Source organism: Herpailurus yagouaroundi, unplaced genomic scaffold, assembly GCF_014898765.1.
Source record: "Herpailurus yagouaroundi ecotype Mexico unplaced genomic scaffold, PumYag 28, whole genome shotgun sequence".
In the NCBI taxonomy this organism is placed as follows: domain Eukaryota; kingdom Metazoa; phylum Chordata; class Mammalia; order Carnivora; family Felidae; genus Herpailurus; species Herpailurus yagouaroundi.
This window is the reverse complement of record NW_024412376.1, coordinates 112781716-112801461: the sequence shown is the minus strand read 5'-3', so window position 1 is coordinate 112801461 and position 19746 is coordinate 112781716. Positions and strand designations below refer to the sequence as shown.

The 19746-nt window shown below is 35.8% G+C and overlaps 1 protein-coding gene across 1 annotated transcript in view; it reads right to left on the bottom strand.

Moving 5' to 3' along the window:
• The window catches only part of LOC121040212 (transmembrane protease serine 11D), a 52014-nt gene that overhangs the window by 9348 nt on the left and 22920 nt on the right, over positions 1-19746 (bottom strand). The window contains exons 4-8 of the mRNA XM_040490648.1: positions 14297-14364; positions 8016-8177; positions 6576-6615; positions 4401-4485; positions 1159-1336 (exon numbers count right to left, since the gene is read on the bottom strand). Coding sequence (XP_040346582.1) covers positions 1159-1336; positions 4401-4485; positions 6576-6615; positions 8016-8177; positions 14297-14364 — 533 coding nt within the window. The remainder of the gene's footprint in view (positions 1-1158; positions 1337-4400; positions 4486-6575; positions 6616-8015; positions 8178-14296; positions 14365-19746) is intronic.

The window sequence follows — 19746 nt, the reverse complement described above, 5'->3', positions numbered from 1 at the left end:
ATCTTCACTATTTCTAAGAAGTCCTTTGCAGATTTGAGGGTATTGCTGTATAATATAGTGCCTGTTACAAAACGATTAAATTAAGAGGGAGTAAAGTTTAACAAGACTAGCGCACAATGCTCTTAAACCTGAAAAAGTAGGCAGAATCCAGGGGAAGAGAATAATGCAGTCTGACTGGAGCTCAAGGTTCATGCTTTGAGAAAGAAATTTGGATTGTTTCAATAGGAGGGCTATGGGTGTGTAGTAAGTTGGATTTTAGACTATGGATATTGAGTGAGTCTGAGAAAAGAGTAGATATGGTCAGAGGCACGTTTGAGTTTAGATGTCTTCACTTAGTGAATGTTTTGAGATTAATTCCCAGCAACTGTTAGGGTCTAAGGATGCTCCAATAATAAGGTGTGTCTGAACCTCACAGATTTGAGTCATCTAGGTCTAAATTTCTATCATGAGTAAGTTTATGCATCCTACTATCCACTGGCAGTTTATTACCCTCATGTTAGCACTATCCTTTAGTCACATCAGTGAAGAATTTTCTAGAAGTTGTTTAAATTCATTTTATTTATGCTACTCACTGTTATTGATCATTATTTTTGTGTATGTCTATCTCCAACATTAGAATGTAGGCTCACTTAAAGTATAGGCAGTGTTTAATTACCTTCTGTGATAATACTGTGCTCATAGTAGATACTCAATAATTGTTTTGAAAGAATTAGTTAATGGCATAAGGCAGTCTCAGATCAGCCATGAGCCAGCTGATCAGCTTATATGATGTAATGTGCAAATTTCCTACAGCAATTAATTTTGCTAACACTTAACACGTTTGCATTAGTGTATCTAATCCTATCAATAAGGCTAAGACACAGATAATAGTATCTTCCTAATTTAGGAAAAAAAAAAGGCTTATAAAGGTTCAGTAAATTTCTCAAGTTTTCATAGCTAGGATTTAAATTAAACCTGAAAGAGAAAAATAGTATTAAATTAGCCAGCTGAAGGAGGAAAAAAAATGTTTTTGCTATCATGAATAGGAAGAAAAGGCTCATTAATTTTTTTCCACATGCAATTATTTCTAGCATAATCCAATCATGTTCAGTCCAAGGTGGAGTCCTGTATCTGTCTCTCCTAGTTGTTCCCAGGTGGGTAGATAAGCTATAGCCTTACCTTCTGAAGCAGTGAGCTGCTGTCAAGATCCACATACTACTGATCAGGATGCCTCCGCAGTGGTGAACATTATTCGTCTGTAGACTGACTTGCCATGGCCAGTCTCCTTCCTCAGCCTTAGTGCCTCCTAGGATCCTCTCTGCAGACAGAGTTATTAGGTCTGTACGGGCCCCACATCCTAATAAGAAAAAAGCATTAATGTGCTGGGAAGATTATGATTCATTTACATTTGGGAGATGCTGTTAGAGTCTCTCCATCTTTTACAGCTTTGCTGTCTTTTGTGTATTTGTCCTTAGAACAGGCTAGCCTTTCCAAAAGCAAGATTAATGTGTTGTTTTTTAGAGTACCTTTGTGACTACTATTGCCTATAGACTGCATTTTAGAGAATATTTCTGAACTTAATTGACATAGAGACTTCAAATTCTAGAGCAACTTTAGAGTTCTCTGAAATTCCTCATCAAAAGGGGTTAAGATAGGTTAGTGCTGGATATACCAACTCAGGCCACAAGTTCACTAGGAAATTTCCATATAGCTTTGCTACTCCAAAGTATGATCTGTGGACCTGCAGTATGGGTATACCCTGGAAGTTTATTAAAAATGTTGACATGTTGGCACTGTGTAGAATAACCTATGGGTCTATCAATGAATGAATAGGTCAAGAGAATGTGTGTGTGTGTGTGTGTGTATACACATACACAAAGGGATGTATACATATATATTTGTATATACATACATGTATACAGAGATATTATTCAGCCTTGAAAAGGAAGGAAATCCTGTTGTTTGCAAGAACATGGATGAACCTGGAGGGTATCATGCTAAGTAAAATAATCCAGACAAAAACAAATCCAGACAAAAACAGCCTGATACCATTTATATGTGGAATCTTAAAAAAAAAACAAAAAAAGTCAAACTCCTAGAAAGAAAGAATAGAAAGTAGTTTCCAGGGGCTTGGAGGGTGGGGGAATGTGGAGAATTTGATAAAAAGGGACAAACTTTCAGCTGTAAGATGAATAAGTTCTGCTGAGGATCTAGTGCAAAACATAATGATTATAGTTGATAACATTATTGTATAATTGAAATTTGCTAGGAGTGTAGAACTTAAACGTTCTCACCAAAAAAAGGGTGGGAGTAAATATGTGAGGTGATGAATATGTTAACTAGATGGGAGAATCTTTTCATAATGCATATGTATAACAAATCATAATGTTGTATACTTTAAATATCTTACAATTTTGTCAATTATACCTCAAAGCTGAAAAAACTTGACTCTAAGACCCACACCAGGAAAAAAAATCAGAAGCTGCATTCCCCCTCTCCCCAAATTTATTGTGGAGTAATTGACATATATAATTGTATATATTTAAAGTGTACAGTGTGATGAGTTGATATCCATATATATTGTTGATTACCAAGATCAAGATAACCAACACCTCCATCACATTACATAGTTAACTCTTCTTGTGTGTGTGGTGAGAGTGCTTGAGATCTACTTAGCAACTTCCAAGCGTACAATACCGTATTATTAACCGTAGTCACCATGCTGCATGTCAGATCCTCAGAACTTATTAGAAGCTACATTCTTATGAGTGATTCATGTCCACATTGAAGTTGGAGGAAAACTGCTTTCATCAAGAAATCTCCATAGTGGTAATCCAGCTCATCGTGGAAGTTCCAGTCTACCTCTGTAACTGACTCTATATTACCAAATGTGCCATTTTTCAAGGGCATATTTCACAGAATATTCTTGAGGGTAACTGAGGGTTTCTAAGCATCTAGATAAGGTTTATTTAAGTGCCTTAAAGGAGAAAGCCCATGAACACTCCAATGGCCAAAGCTGAAATGATCATTCAAGCCCTCTTCATCCTCATTCCCATGATTTATTTCCTTTTGTTTAGTCTATTACTAAGAAATAAGAAGTAAATCATCAGCAACAACTTCTATTGCTCTAAAGTAGTGACACTACTTCAATAGGACATCCATCCAAAGGCATTTTTTTTTTCTTACAGACCTCCAGACTTTCATTAAGAATATACAAAGAATGGGGCACCTGGTTGGCTCAGTCAGTTAAGGGTCTGATTCTAGATTTCTGCTGAGGTCATGCTCTCATGGTTCTGAGACTGAGCCCTGTGTCCAGCTGGGCCCTGACGGTGTGGAGCCTGCTTGGAATTGTCTCTCTCCCCTGCCCCCCTCTCTCACAAAGTAAATAAATACACTTAAAAAAAAAAGAATATACATAGAACATAAGTTCCTCTGCTTCATCCTTCAACCAAATTCCCTAGTAAATTACTTAAGCACATTTTCATTAAAAATAAGCATGAATTAAATATAAAATGAAGTTGAAAAAGGTACCATTACCTTGTAACATCACTTAAGTATCTGAGATAGGCCAGCTATTAAGGTATATTGAACTAATTTCTAACTATATTTCATCAGCCAGAGAAGTAAACAGCTGTTTTCTAGGGATTATATTTCTGCTATCCTAGCCTGAGAGTATACAGAATGACATTGGAAAGTAGTGACTTTTCCTTAAGATTTGAGACCTAAAACTAACATCACTTTTTATAATGTTTTTTTTTTTTTACTATACTTTTCGATTAACCTAAATCCACAACAAAGCAAGCTATTCTGGTGATTAGGAGAAGCCATATAAATGGTGTCACCAAACATAGTTTATAAGTCTAAGGGAGTGCCACCATAGAACTGGGGCAGGAAAAGCTTCCCAAAGCTGCAAAAAAACTTTTCCTGAGGCCAGACTTGACACAGAATGCCATTGCTGCCAGCACCTTCCTCTAAAAGGAGGGGAAAACCTACACATCACTGGCCGTTGGAATCAGCAATGTCTTATCTCAGACCACAGGAGTGAAGTAAGAATAAAAATAACACCTCAATAGAAACTACCTTGACACGGGGCGCCTGGGTGGCTCAGTCGGTTGGGCAGCCGACTTCGGCTCAGGTCATGATCTCACGGTCCGTGGGTTCTAGCCCCGCGTCGGGCTCTGTGCTGACAGCTCAGAGCCTGGAGCCTGTTTCAGATTCTGTGTCTACCTCTCTCTGACCCTCCCCCGTTCATGCTCTGTCTCTCTCTCTGTCTCAAAAATAAATAAATCTTAAAAAAAAAAAAAAATCCCAATTTAAAAAAAAAAAAAAAAAAGAAACTACCTTGACAAAGAGTGCAAATACTTGAATGTTTACTATTTATATTTTGGAAACCATTTTTATAAGGTAATTTAGAAACTTACCTTGAGTGAACATATCCACTGTATCCTGGTCAGTAATTGCTGGTGTTAAAAAAAAAAAGTGAGAGTAAGATGAATACAATAAGTACTGTATATTATTACATGTAGTCTTAATTTCTTAAATGTAGTCTTCAGACAACCACCATCAGAATCACTTAGGGCCTGATAAGATACATACAGATTTCTAGGCTTCATCTCAGATCTGCTGAAAGAATCTCTGAGTCATAAGTCCTAGAAATGTGTGTTTACAGTCTTCCCCCAATTTATTGTTATCTATACTTAAGTTTGTGCTTTTTTCTCATCAAACACTAAGAGATACTTAAAAGATATTTAAAAGATATTCCTGCTTTCAATTCACTCAGTTTAGTTGGGAAAAGAGAAACATAAGCAAGTTGTTGAGATATGATGTGATAAGTCGTATAAGAGAAGTTAAGTTTTCATTTACCTGAATATATATGTAGGTATATATTGATACATCTGTATTACTCAACTGATACAATTCTTAGTACTGAGGTGTAACAGTGAGAAAAATACAGGAGGTCTGCCCTCACATGACTTACAGTTTAGAAATTATTTTAAAAAAATCATTCAAATAAATTTAAGTATGAAGTAGAGAGGAGAAAGGAGAGGGTGGTCATGCGACTTGAGATATTCACCAAGTTATCATGGTGAGAAAAACATATGAGCTGTATTCTGAAGACATGAAAGGAATTTTCTAGGTAGACAAGCAGTGAAAGTGTTTTCCAGGTGGAAGGTGTAGTGGGCACAAGTGCATGGAGATGTATGATGTTTGTGGAACAATGAAGTCAGTAGAGCTAGGAGTGAAAGTGTGACGTGGGAAAATGGGAGGAGGGCGCAGACAGAAAACTATGTTGATAGTAGATAGTGAAGATCTGTCTATTCTAGTTTAAGGTCTGCACATGCTACAGCCCTCTCAAACTCAAGGTCACCAAATTTTACCCCAGATTTGCTACTTTTGTTATATTTCCTCCTTTAGGAAATGATTCCACTTCTACCACTGGCTAGAATTCTGAAACAGTCTCCAGTTCCTTCCCTTCCTGTCATTTTCACAGTTCCCTCCCTTCCTGTCATTTTCACATTTTATTTGCTTTCAGATTTTGTATCTTCTAGCCTCTAACTATCCTTTGAATCAGGCCTATCCTCCCCATCCCTTTGGCTACTACTTTAGTTCACGCTTTCATCATTTAACATCTGTACTATTCTTTTTTTAATGTTTATTTATGAGACAGAGACAGAGCATGAATGGGGGAGGGGCAGAGAGAGAGGGAGACGCAGAATCGGAAGCAGGCTCCAGGCTCTGAGCCATCAGCCCAGAGCCCGATGCGGGGCTCGAACTCACGGACCGCGAGATCCTGACCTGAGCTGAAGTCAGACGCTTAACCAACTGAGCCACCCAGGCGCCCCTAACATCTGTGCTATTATAACAACCTTCAGTCTGCGTTCGCTGCCTCCACCTTTGCACTTTTCAATGTGTCTGCCTTCACTTTACCAGGCTGTTTTTTTTTCCCCCTAAAAATCTATGTCCGATCATATCCTTCCTTGCTTGAAAGCTTCTAATGAGAAACCAGTTTCTTTTTTCCTATAAAAGATATCTAACCTTCTCAGACAAGTTTTCATGATTTCTAAAATCAATTTTTGTAAACTTATTTCCTGCCAGAACTTTCACAGGGTTTGGGTATCATATCTGCTTTGTGTCAGGGGAGTCCAAATATCCTTTTGGATGCCAGGAATAAAAAAAAAAAAACTGACCACTCCTTTTTATTCTTTGAATGAGAGAGACTTGAGTTCAAATCCTGCCTCCCCTACATGAAGATTGCAGGACTCTGGGCAATTGTCCATCGTTTCTGAGTGGGAACAATAAAAGTAGAGTCTATGGTTGTGGGGATTAAACAAATTGTAATGGATGAGCATCAGCCAGCCAGTCAGAAGGATGTAATAAACCGTGGAGCTAGAGCAGTGTCTTGGAAGTCCCTAAGCATTAACTCTTCAATTGCAGGGAGATGAACTGAGAGTCTGGGGGTAGGGATGGGAGGATTTGAAGAGGCTGGGGAGACATCTTTGTGGGCGTGGTACAGTGGTGGTTGACCGATAGATAGGAAAGCATTTCAATATTGTAACACTTAGTACAGCTATAACAGACATATACTAATTGAATACCAGTCCAGTGTGGGGGCTACCAAAATCCTTTAATCCTGAGCTTATATTAAGGGAATCAGGTTTATTAATAGTGCATGACAAAGTTGGAGGAGTGTCCTTAAATTCTATGTACATATCAAGTCTTTTTTTTCAGTCACGCAAGAAATATTAATGGAGCATCTATTATGTAGTAGATGGTAGTAGAAGCACACTGGGATGAACAAGAAAGACTTGTTCTTGCCTTTAGGAAACTTACAGAGTAGGATGAAGACAATCAACAGAAATATCACACAAATAATTTTGTAGTTTTGATTGTGATAAATGTTATGAAGGAAAGTGGAGTCCATGATACAGGTAAATAATTGAGTAATAGAAGTTAGAAAAGGCTTACATTAGAAACCAGTGACCCAGATGAGACCTGATGGATGTAAAGGGATGAACTAGAGAGTATTATAAGAAACTGAAACAATGTATACAAAGGCCCTGAGTCAGGAGGAGAAGAGTTTGGCAGGTGGAGGAAATGAAAATGTGGCCAGATTATGGTGAATAAGGAAGAGTGGTATAATAAGTAGCTGAAGGGGTAAGTTTGAACCAGATCATGCAGGGCTTTAAATGAGATGGTCATATCATTTATTGTCCAAACCAAAATACTTAGGGATTAATATTAATAATGGTTCTTGGACAATTGATATGAACTGGGACTGTCCTGGGTAAGCCTGGGTATCCCAGTTACAGGTCTTTTTTTTGTTTGCTTGTTTTGTGTTTCTGTGGGAAGTCATGGGAAGCTTTTAAATAATGATGAGATTATGTTTTAAAATATAAAACATAACTTGATCAGTATGTGGACAATAGTTTGGAAGGGGCCAACACTATATAAAACGGGTAGTATGGAGGCTAGTGCAAATAGTTCAAGATAGAAATGATGTGGGCTTGGACCAGAGTGGTAGCAATTGGGATGGGAAAAAATGAAAATAGATTCAAGACAAGAAGAGGTACAGATATTTTCAGAGAGGAGTTAGGGATGTTGCTAAATCTTCTAATTTTCTTCTTTATTCTAGGAGTATTAATCACACACCTCCCGATTGAATGCTGGGTTCTGGGTGAGGTGGAGTGTTAATTCAATTGTTCTCTGACCTTGAGCAGCTATTTACCATTCCTATAGCACACCTACAGATTGAAGATCTGACAGTAATGTCTCTCCTGTTGAGAGATAAGGAGTGTTGAGAGGGAAAAGTAATAAAGAATGTTTAGCAAATAAAATTTATTATATGAATGCTAAATGATTCTTTAAATTTTAGAATGTTTTATATTAGAGAACTATGTATTATGTCTAGCTTTATAATATAGTGTTTTCATAAAGTTTAATTCCAAAGAAAGAAAAGTCAGTCTCATTAAATTAAAATATGAATTAAAACTGGTTTAGTTGATATATTGGGATAAAATGGTATATAAAAATGGTACTTGCATGTTATCTCAGTTGAAGGGTTTATTTCCAAGTTTCCAGAGTTATTCAGCATGTGGTGTAAAACAGACTCAATTCTCCTTTTCATTGATGCTCCATTGTTGTTTCTAGTGAATTTAAATTTCATGACAACATCTGCTATCACACCATTACCCTCTTGCCTGAAAACCATAAATATATTAAAAAATAGATAATTATAATTTTCAGTTGTTCTGTTTATATACTCTTATTGATTAAACATTAAAAAGATTCATTTGGGCAATTCAACTTTAGAATTTAACTGGTCACATAACAGTGTTTGCATACTTAATGATCTATCACACAATGCTGTTCCACAAATATTTGATTTTGATGCATAGTATGTTGTATCCACTATTTGGTATAGCTTGCTTTGAAGTCAGAATGCCAGAATTTGAATAATACTAGCTCTGCCATTTATGGTTTGACTTTGGTAAGGTTAATTTTCTATTACCTAAACCCATTAATGTGGCTACAAAAGCAAAATTTAACTTTTGTAGTCATATGTTAAAATTTTACCTCTGTTATCAGCTAACCGCAGATAGTTCTCACAGTGAGCCTTAATAATTTGACTGAAGGCTATAATTATCAAACATTGATATAATTTCCACTTCTTTCTGTGTAAATTACCATGTAAATCATTTCCTTCACCTAACATTGGCCATCTTCTCTCCTGAAAAGGTGCTTTAGACAAATTTGTCTCTCATATTCATTCTAGGCCTCCTCCTCTCCTCTCAATAGTCATTTCTGCCGTAATATTTATTCCAGATATTAATTTAATATTTACTTAGCAATATTAAATAGGTACCTTCTTGCACTAGGCACTGTTCTTGGTTTCAGAAATTAGCTGTGACCAAGATTCACAGTTGCTATTCTCATGGATTTTGCAGTTTAGATGGAGGAGTAGACACTGAAGAAATAATTTATATCCATTTTTAACATCTCAAAAGCCCAAATAATTAAAAAAAAACCTTCTCCATATAAAATAACCAGAAGTGTTTGATAAAATACAATACATTTCATTTGGAATGCAAAGCTAAAGTCACGTTAAAGGAAGGGAAATCTTGGAAAGCCAAAAATAAGGAAAATGAATATTATGTGATAAGCACTAGAGTATCCAACAGGCTTGACTTTTAGCATTTACATAGTTGCTGGAGAGGACTCTTTGGGCTAGTGCTAAATAGGGAGATGAACATTAGGTTTCTAAATAAGACCAGGATTCTCAAAGAACTAAACCCTCAATGAAAGCATGGATTGGAAAGAAAAAAACGCGCTCATCATGTCATTTAAAAAAAAAAAAAAAGAAAAAAGGTCTGTAGGTCTATGGGTCTTAGGGTTCCAGGTCTAGACAGAAAAAAGAAGATTCTACTGATAATTTATGATCAAGAGCCTAGCTACCTGAAAGTTTTGGATTTATAGTACCACCACCTTCATGGTTCCAGAAACGTTAAGAAATTAACAAACCGACAAACAAAAAAGGTCCATATGCTGCTGATCCTCCTAGAGTAACAAATGCTCTGTAATATTGAATGTTAAATCCAGGCTGCATAGTGTCTTACTTATGAAGTGGGATTAAATATCAGCATACAATCCCAATGGCAAACAACATATCATGAGCTAGATTCAGCAGAAAAAGGAGAGCATCCTCAAAAGCGTCACATAATAAAATTAACAGATAACTATACTTGAAATGACTAATGACATAAAAGGGGAATTATAAATATGAGAAAAGTATAGGACTTTATCAAAACAGACCAGACAGGTTCACAAAAGAAACAAACAGAGCTTGCAGACAGGAATACATAATCATAACGTTTCCCTGAAAGTAAAAACTCAATGGGTGGGTTACATAGAATATGACAAAGCTGAAGAGAAATTAGTGAACTGAAAGATGAACATAAAGACATCACACAAAACGTAACAGATAAAGAGATGAAACATCAAATAGAGGCTAAGAGACTAGAGAAGGCTCAGTGTTTACCTAATGCAAAACTAAAGAATAACAAAAACAAAGGAGCAGCAATATTACAAGAGATGATGAGAATTATCCAGAATTGATGAAGGCATGAAGGCTTAGATCACAATGAATCTGAGGCATACTAAATAAAAAACCCCCCACACATACAAATACATCATTAAAAAACTGTGAACTCCACAGACAAATGGAAGATATTCAGACAATGGAGAAGAGATTAGCTACCAAAGAACATTTTGACTGAAGGACAGTTTCTTTAATAGCAATGAAAAAGGTGATATATAATTGTATATATACACTGAGAGTACAATAGCACTGAGACACAATAGCTATTAATTTGGAATTTTATATCCATACTAAAGTCTTATTCAAGAATGAAGATAAAATAGGACTTTTTGTAGACCAAAGAAAAATTAAAAAGATACTTTACAGATCATTTACTCTTGTGAAAATTTATTTATTTTATTTTAGAAAGAGAGCATGAACAGGGGAGAGGGGCAGAGTGAGAGAGAGAATTTTAAGCAGACTCCATGCTTGGCATGGAACCCAAAGCAGGACTCGATCTCATGACTGTGAGATCATGACATGAGCCGAAATTAAGAGTTGGACGCTTAACCAACTGAGCCACCCAGATGCCCTGACTCTTGTGAAAATTTATAAATGAAGTACTTCAGTAAGAAAGAGATTGAACGTAGGAGAGTTGAGGTACAGTAAGAAATAGGGAACAAAGAAAGTGACAAACTGGTAATCTATCATTACAATGACTGATTTGGTGTCATTATAAATAAGGTGGCGCTAAAACATCATTCATAATAACATGAATAAGAATTCCAAGTAGAAGGGTAATGGATTAAGCCAACTCTCCTTATTTAAATTTTAAGGATAATCACTAAAATAAGGCAAAGATGATTAGAATGCATTAGAAAATATTATCTAACTTTCTGTTTTAGGAGAAATGTCTAACCTATAAGAATATGTAAATAATAAAAATAAAAGGATAAATATATTGAAAAATGATGGCCACAAGAACATCAATGTAGCTATAATGGTATCAGGCACAAGAGATTTTAAGACTGAGGTGCTTGGGTGGCTCAGTTGGTTGAGTGATCGACTTCAGCTCAGGTCATGATCTCATGCTTTGTGAGCCCTAAAGTTTGAGCCCTATATCGGACTCGCTGCTGTCAGTACCGAATCTGCTTTGGATCCTCTGTCTCTCTCACTCTCTCTGCCCCTCCCCACCTTGCACACTTTTTCTCTCTCATCAAAAATAAATACACATTAAAAAAAGATATCTTAAGATTAAAAAAATTAATTAGGGATAAAAAAGATTAATATCTTGATAGAACTAATTCCTGAGGAAGATATACCAATTCCAAACATATAGGTACTTGACACTATGTCCTCAAAATATATTGCATAAGGAGAAATAGATAAATCTATAGTGGTAGATTTTATTTGAATGACAAGTATTAAGCTTAATAGGAAGGAACAGAATTAATGACCAGAAATTGATTCTTTGACATATGTAAACAATGTATTGCAGAAGTGGTATCACAAATGGAAGGAAAATGACTCATATGGAAAGATTTAAATCTATTTCTCATATCATATACAAAGTGTCTAAATATGAGCAAAAATGTTTACAACTTACGAGAAAATATGAATGTCTTTACATACATGAGTAGAAAGAATTTCTTAAATAAGACTATTTGCAACTGACTTTTCACAATAAAAGATGCCATAAGGTTTGAAGATATGCTATGGACAGGAAGAATATATTTGCAACACAGAAAGTGACAAATGATTGCTACCTACTATAAATACAGAATTCCTACAAGTCAACAAGAAAAGACTAACAAAAGTAGAAGAACCAATTCAAAGAAGAGGTATCTTTAGTGAATGACAAACTTTGAATAAGATACCCAAACAGGACCATGTGTTTTACACTAATTTATTTGATCTTTATAACAACTCTACCAAAGAGGCATGTACCCTCCTCTTGTGAACTGTAACAAACTATCTTTTTAAGGGTAATCCTTTCCTGATTTTTTTTGACTTACCGTACCTCAAGCTTTCTATTTACACACTGTGTTTAAAACTGAAGGGAAAGGGGGAAAAGTGTGTGCACATTTCCAGCAGAGAGAATAGCTTCTATGAAGGTCTTGAGGTTAGGGCCAGTGAAGAACTGAAGGAAGTCTAGTTGGATGATAGTGAAAGATAAGCCCAGGAGAGGCCAATGGAAGGATGGAAGGATTTTAACCAGGGGAGTAATATGTTTAGAATTTTGTTTCAAAAAGTCTTTCTGACTGCTTTGTAGAATGTGGAGTGGAGCAAGACTGGAGGAAAGGAGACTCATTAGGAGGCTGTTCATAGTCCAGGAGAGAGATGGTTGAGGGCACTGTTTGAAGAAAAGTTACGGATCTTAGGGATATTTAGAAAATAGAACTGAAAGATTAGATGATTGGATGTATGGGTTGAGGGAGAGGAGGAATTAAAGATGACTTACATATTTCTTGAGCAACTAGGTTGAAAGTGACACCTCAATTAATTTGAGGTAACATTTGGTGGGAGAGAGATGATAGGTTCAGGTCTGGATTTAGTAAGTTGAGTTGTCTGTGAGACACCTGTGTGATGACATTAAGGAGATGGCTGTGTACATTCATGACTGGAGATTAGAAGAGAGGACTGGCCCAGAGATGCAACTTTGAGAATGATGAACATATAGGGGTAAATTAAGCCACTGAAAGTCAAGAATGTGAACTGAGAAGATGAGAGGCTTATAGCACAGCCTAATGTCCAACATTTGAAGGACGTGCAGAGAAGGAATAGAGCTAGTGAAGAAAATTGAGGAGTGAATGGAGAGGTAAGAGGAAAATAGGGTGTGTAGGGTCATAGAAACTACAGGATGGTACTATTTTAAGAAGGATTAAAAATACAACAGTACCAAATATCACTGAGAGGTCCAAACAGAAGATGATATAATTTGCTTGGAGCTTGTGATTTGAATGTCCTTGTTGAATTTGGCAAAGGCGATTAGCATTTTGTGGTGGCATCAGAAGTAAGATTGCAGGGGATTGAGCAGTAAGTGGGAAGTAAAATACTACAGATGACTCATTCAATCCTACAAGTTTTGAAAGCCAGTGGCTAGTACAGAGATTTTCACAAGACAGTGCTAAGGCGAAAGTGTGCTGAACTGACTAAAATTGATTTGGTAGTACTCTTCCCATGGATTCTTCCTTCCCCTCTCATTTCTCAACAAAACGTATCTGACCAGATGTTCATGCTCTGGACTTACTAAGTATTTCTATAGCAAATAAGAACTATTAATTTTCTTGTGGTGGTGGTATTTGGGAAACACCTCCCTTTCAAAGGACTTTTGCATATTATTTGAAGGATTGGGTAATGTGGGCATTTGAGGCATTTGTGGTAAGGTCAGTAAGGGTCAGTATTTTAGCTGGGAGGGCCTGTCTCATCACATCACACAGATAAGTATATATTCAACTAAGGTAGGAATGTCAAATAACTAGAATGCGTGCTGCTACTCCCCTTATTGTTAATTCATGCCACACATGCTTGGATTTGACCACAAGGTCCTTTGTGTTATAGCATTCCAGGCAGATACAAACCAAAAAGCTTGATGTTGGTCATAGTGTTCTGATCTTGGCTGAATATGCCCAGGACCACAGAATTGCACAACTCCAAGGGGGCACTGTTTACATAGACTGTATTGTGAATGGTATCCACTGGATTTATACAGTAGGATCGCCTTGTTACTGTACCCTCACCCAACTCTCTTTAACCTTTTTTTTTTCTACCATGTATTCAAGTGATATGCTTACTTACATTAGTAATAGATCAAAATGTGGCATGTTTTGTTTTTATTTATTTGCATTGTTTTTTAAGCTGCCCATAATACTACTTTCATAATATTGCAACAAATTGTGTGAATGTCTCATTATCTATGCTGTGAACAAAAGTCAAATGGGCCATATTGTTTAATATAAGCTTAATATATTACTAGTAATATTACTATTTAATAAACATTAACGCTTTAATGTTTATTTTTAAGAGAGAGAGAGAGCGCGTGCATACACTGGGGAGGGGCAGAGAGAGGGAGACACAGAATCCGAAGCAGGCTCCAGGCTCTGAGCTGTCAGCACAGAGCCTGACATGGGGCTCGAACCCACGAACCATGAGATCATGACCTGAGCTGAAGTCTGACACTTAACCAACTGAGCCACCCAGGTGCCCCTAAGCTTATATATATTTTTATATAGTTCCACTTACCTCAGTTTGACAACATGAGCTCTGATGAATTGATTTCTTAAATTTGATTCTTGGAATGTTTTAGTAATCTATAGAAAGAAAGGGGAAAATGTTTTTATGCTTCCAATTGTTCTCCTTCCTCCCAACCTTGCAACACAGGACTTAAGTTAATGAGGAATAGGGACTGGAGTTTTCAGTTCAGTTCAGTTCAGTTCAAATTTCAATGAAATTTTAGTTCAATTTCATCTCAACACATAGGATTGATTTAGTCTGGGGAAACAGCCTTTTGATGCAGTGCCTATTTCTTCACTTATGATACAAACATGATAATGGATAGGATGCATCTTCACTAGAAGGCATCTAAACATCAGATGTTGTACTTAGTGTGATTTGGTGGCTCTTCCCAAGGGTGTTGGACAAAAATCAAGTAAACAATGAAAAACAGAGTACTATTTTATATTTCTTCACTGATTGAGGGTATCAGTATTATCTTTGTATTCTAGAATAGTCTAGAATTCTCATACCTCAGTAATGTTCATAGTTGATAAGAACTGAAGTAAGATGTGGATTATTTAAATTCTAACAAAGTGAATCATTAAATTTGTTAATAGACCAGCCATTAAAATGTAAGCCAATTACATAATGTTTGCAGTTATCACACATTTCCATCATTAGAGAAGAAAGATCTTATTAGCTACCCATGAAGATAAATCACCTTATTTTTAGTGTCTTCTTACTTGATAGGTATGGTTTTGTTTATATTATTCATGAGCTGAATAATGGAAATAATGTTGTTTTTGTGATTTCAACCACCCTCCAGTTATCAGTTTCTTTTCTGTTTAACCAGATATGGAAAGTTCAGTTTTCAAGAAAAAGATAAAATATGTGGCAATATGATCTATTATTATAGTGGTCTCCAAAAATTTTTGATTATGCATTCCTATGGATAAAATATTTTATGCATGAGTAGCACAAACATGTATATTTATTTATAAATTATATATATGCAGTAACACTGTACTGCTAATAATATATACTATAAAACATTGACGAAATTAGAAATTAAAAAGACCAAATTAACAGAGCAAACATTTAGTCATTTTATCCCCTTTATATTTAGTAATAATATTTTCATTGGTAATGTGGATAGAATTTATAATTTTTGAAATACTTTGTGATAAAATGATTCAAAGTTATGATTCTAAGTTTAATTTAAATACTTGGTTTGGAATGCTGAAGACATTTCCACACCATTATGTGGCTCTAAATGTATAAAGTGCCTCATTGGCAGAATTTAATAAATCATGACACAAAGTTGTCAGTCCCTCCCAACCATTGTGCAAAGGTTTTGTTGAAATTTAACATGTGACTTTCCATCTTCCCTGATTTCAATTGGTTATCCTTGCAAACCAAATGGAATGTGTTTCATTTTATATGTTTTTTTTAAAGAAGTGTGTTTAGGGGCACCTGGGTGACTCAGTCGGTTAGGCGTATGATTTCAGCTCAGGTCATGATCTCAAGGTTTGTGGGTTTGAGCCCCACCTTGGGTTCTGTGCTGACAATGCAGACCCACTTCAGATACTCTATCCCCCTCTCTCTGCCCCTTTCGTGCTTGTGCTCTCTCTCTCTCAAAAATAAATAAACATTTAAAAAACATTAAAAGAAGTATGTTCAAAATCAACCAAACATGATAGTTAATCTTTTCCCCCCAGTTTTTATGTGTGAATGTCTAAGCACTTTTATAGGTAAGATGCAACATTTTCAGTAAAACACAAGAAAATCCAAACACCTCATGATGGACCCGTTGCTAAACATATTTTCAAAGTCTTCTCTCCATGGTATGAACTTTATTTAAAAAGCACCTAATTTCTTACACTTTGAAGAGACAGGGTATGTATGTGTGTTTGTGTGTATTAAATATCTTCTAAGAAAGATACTGTTTTTTGCTTCACTTGGTAAATTTCCTTTAGTCAGTAGCAGTGAAGTGTCAGTTCTGTTATTACCTTACTCTTCCTTTACTTGGTCATTACTGTCCTTGGCATATTAGAGTTATCTCCGAATTGTGGTTTTAAAATTTGTGTTTTGCAGGATTCTTCTCAGTTCCTTTAGTGATTTTGGGGAGACTTTGTTTAGTTTTAGAACTAGATAATAAAATCTTTAAATCCAGTTGAAACTGCACATTGTTGAAATCTACTCAGAGCAAGTAAAAGTGTTACTGCCCTTCCCCTCTTCCCTCAAGATACCTTTACAAACATTGTGTGGGACCAGCTGACATAAAACCAAACAAGGTACCAATGCCAATCCATTTATTAAATAGTAACAAAACACTTCCTTCTAAAAAATACTCTTTATGAGAAGAAAACATATAGAGTGATATCCAAGTATTTGAGTATTCACGATTAATTACTGTGAATCCCTCCCTGGAATGCACAACCCCATTTTGGAGACCACTGTGAGCCTCTGACTACAATGATGTCTTTATTTTGTATCCCTAAGACTTGGCACAGGAACCAACAGATAGAATGCATCTTTTATTTATTCATTCAAAGAACATTTCATTGTCAAGTATGTTATCAAATTGGGGTTTTTTTTGGCATTAAGTAATGATCAATGCTTTTTTTTTTTTAAGCTTACTTATTTATTTTAAGAGAGAGGGCCTGTGCATAAGCAGGGGAAGGGCAAAGAGAGGGAGAGAGAATCCCAAGCAGGCTCTGTGCTGTTAGCATAGGGTCCATCTTTGGGCTCAATCTCATGAACTATGAAATCATGACCTGAGCTGAAATCAAGAGACAGACGCTTAGCCGACTGAGCCACCCAGGCACCCCAATAATTAATGCTTGTTAAATGGATGTAACTGAAATGAATTTTACCCAGAAGCCCTGATGGTTTAAGTGATATGATAAAATTAATCTCAAATGGGTATTGTTTTCTTTCTCTTCCTATGAACTAGTTTGTTCATGGGACTATAACTAGATATATTTTGGAAAAAGTGGCAATTGTTTGCAGAATTTATTGCATTATCACACCTGATAACAAAGGGGAGTTTCAACAGTTCAGTTGATCCCAGGTATGAATCCTGACTGAAATCTTTTGTTTTATTGACAGAGACCCATCCCATTTAGTCAGAATGCGCTCATGGTTTTGATATATATATTTTGCAAACTGGTGCTTTCAATATTTCTAGATGGCCTTATTCATTTTTTTCACTCACTCAACAACAGTTTTTCAGTAACTTTTTTGCTGCAAACCCCTTCTATAACGCACTGGGTACAATGGTGAGAGAAAATAAACAGTCCTTGCCATTATGGAGCTTACATTTAATGGCAGCAGACAAGCACCAATCAAGTTATCATCCACATTTAAGTAAAATTACAACTGATAAGTACAGAAATACAGTAGAGGAATTTGATCCAGTCAATATTAGAGAGGTTTCTTGGAGGAAATGCTGGTGGAGTTGAGATTGTTAGGAAGAATCAAAGTTAGCTAGTTGAAGAGGAAGGAAAAAGCCTCACAAGTGAAGTGAATGGCACATGCAAAGTCCTGAGGTGGGAACACACAGGTGTGTTTCAGGAATGAAAGAAGGCCAGTGCAGCTGTAGCATAGAGAGCAAGGAGGCTAGGGAGCCAGAATGGCCAGACCATGCATGTCTTGTTAGTGGTCTTTATCATAAATAATGGGAAGTTGCTGAAGTGTTTTAAACAAAAGGATAATATAATCAGATTTGCAATTTGAGAATAATTTCTTTTGCTGCCTATGGATATTTAGTTTTAGGGAAGAAATGCAAATCAGTTAATGCTGTTTTAGTAGTTCAGAGTAGAGGTGATGGTTTGGATGGACATGGCGTTAGTAGGTATGAAGAGAAATGAATGGATTTGAGGGAAATAAAGAAGATAAAACCTGCAAGGTTGGTAATGGATTGGGTATTTGGAATGATAGAGGGCAGTAATTCAAAGATGAATTCCAGGGTTTGGGTTTGGAAAACTGAATAAATGTTGTTAATGGGGACAGGATTATTGGAAGGAGGCTAGGATGCTCTGGGGAAATCATGAGTTTGATTTGGGGCAGAATAAATTTAAGATTAATAAAAAAACAGCCAAGTGGAGACATTAGGCTGGCAGTGTGGTGAACAGATCTGAAGTACAGAAGAAAAGTCTGGGCTGGAGACAGAATGAGTCATTAGTGTACAAGTGTTGGTTGAAGTAACACTCATCAAAGAGAACATCTAAGGATAGAAAAAAACCAGTGTGAGAAAAGAGGAGAGCATAAGTCAAAGCCTTGGGGAATTTCAAAATTTAATGACAGTATAAAGGAAGGTGAGCCTGTAGAGACAGAGAGGAGTGGCCAGAGAGGCAGGATAGGAAAAACAGATGAATGAATATATTGCATGAAAGTCATAAAATCATAGGCTTTTTGAGTTAGAATGTACTGTGAAAATTATCTGGTCCAATGACTTTATTTCACTGATGAGTAAACTGAGAGCTAGAAAAGAGAGATGAATTGCCTCATAGAAGTTTCTGAGACTATTCTATTGCTCATGAAGGAAAACAATGTTGTCTGTGGGACAAGGACAATGATGATACTCATGTTACCATTGGGAAATGGTATGATACTTGGGTTTGGAGTCAGGAGACCTTGGTTTGAATTCTGGTTCTACTACACTCCAGTTGAATGGTCTTTGACATGTTTCCTAAACTCACAACCTTTATTTTATGCATCTATAAAAATTATTTGTCAATTTATATGACTGTATAATACATGTGAAAGTGCTTTGTAAGCTATAGATTAGCACCTTATTAGAGTATCATTCATACAATGTTTTAAATGTTCAAAGTGGTTTTACAGAAGGATAAATAAATGAGATTATGGAAATCATACATCAGAAGAATTTCAAGTGAAATCTTTTCCTGCCAGGTGTTTAAATATATTATAAAACCACAGTACTCTCAATAGCTTGGTACTAAAAACTGAAATAATAAAATTATAAAAAGAAAATTAGGGTTAATATTTTAAAGAGCATTTAGAATGAATAAAGCCATTTTTAATATGACACAAAATGAGAAATCATAAAAGGGATTGATAATTTAGCTCTATAAACATATAAAATATATATGAAATATATAAAATACATATGAAATATATAAAAAAATTAAATGTTTAACATTAAAAAATCCCTACATCATAAATAGGATTGAGAGTCAAATCACATTATTAGAGAAATATATGCAATGTGAATGACAGGCAAACTTTAATATGCTAATAAGGATAAGTGGTATTTTTTTTTGTTTTTTTGTTTTTTTTGAATCCATATAGAATAGACAAATGCTCCAGTAAGAACATGGGCAAAGTCATGATCAGGCAATTGACAAATGAAGTCATAAAAATGACCTATTACTATATGAAAACAGATTAAATCTTAGTAATCAAAGAAATGAAAATCCAAATAATAGTGAGATATCACTTCTCACCTACTA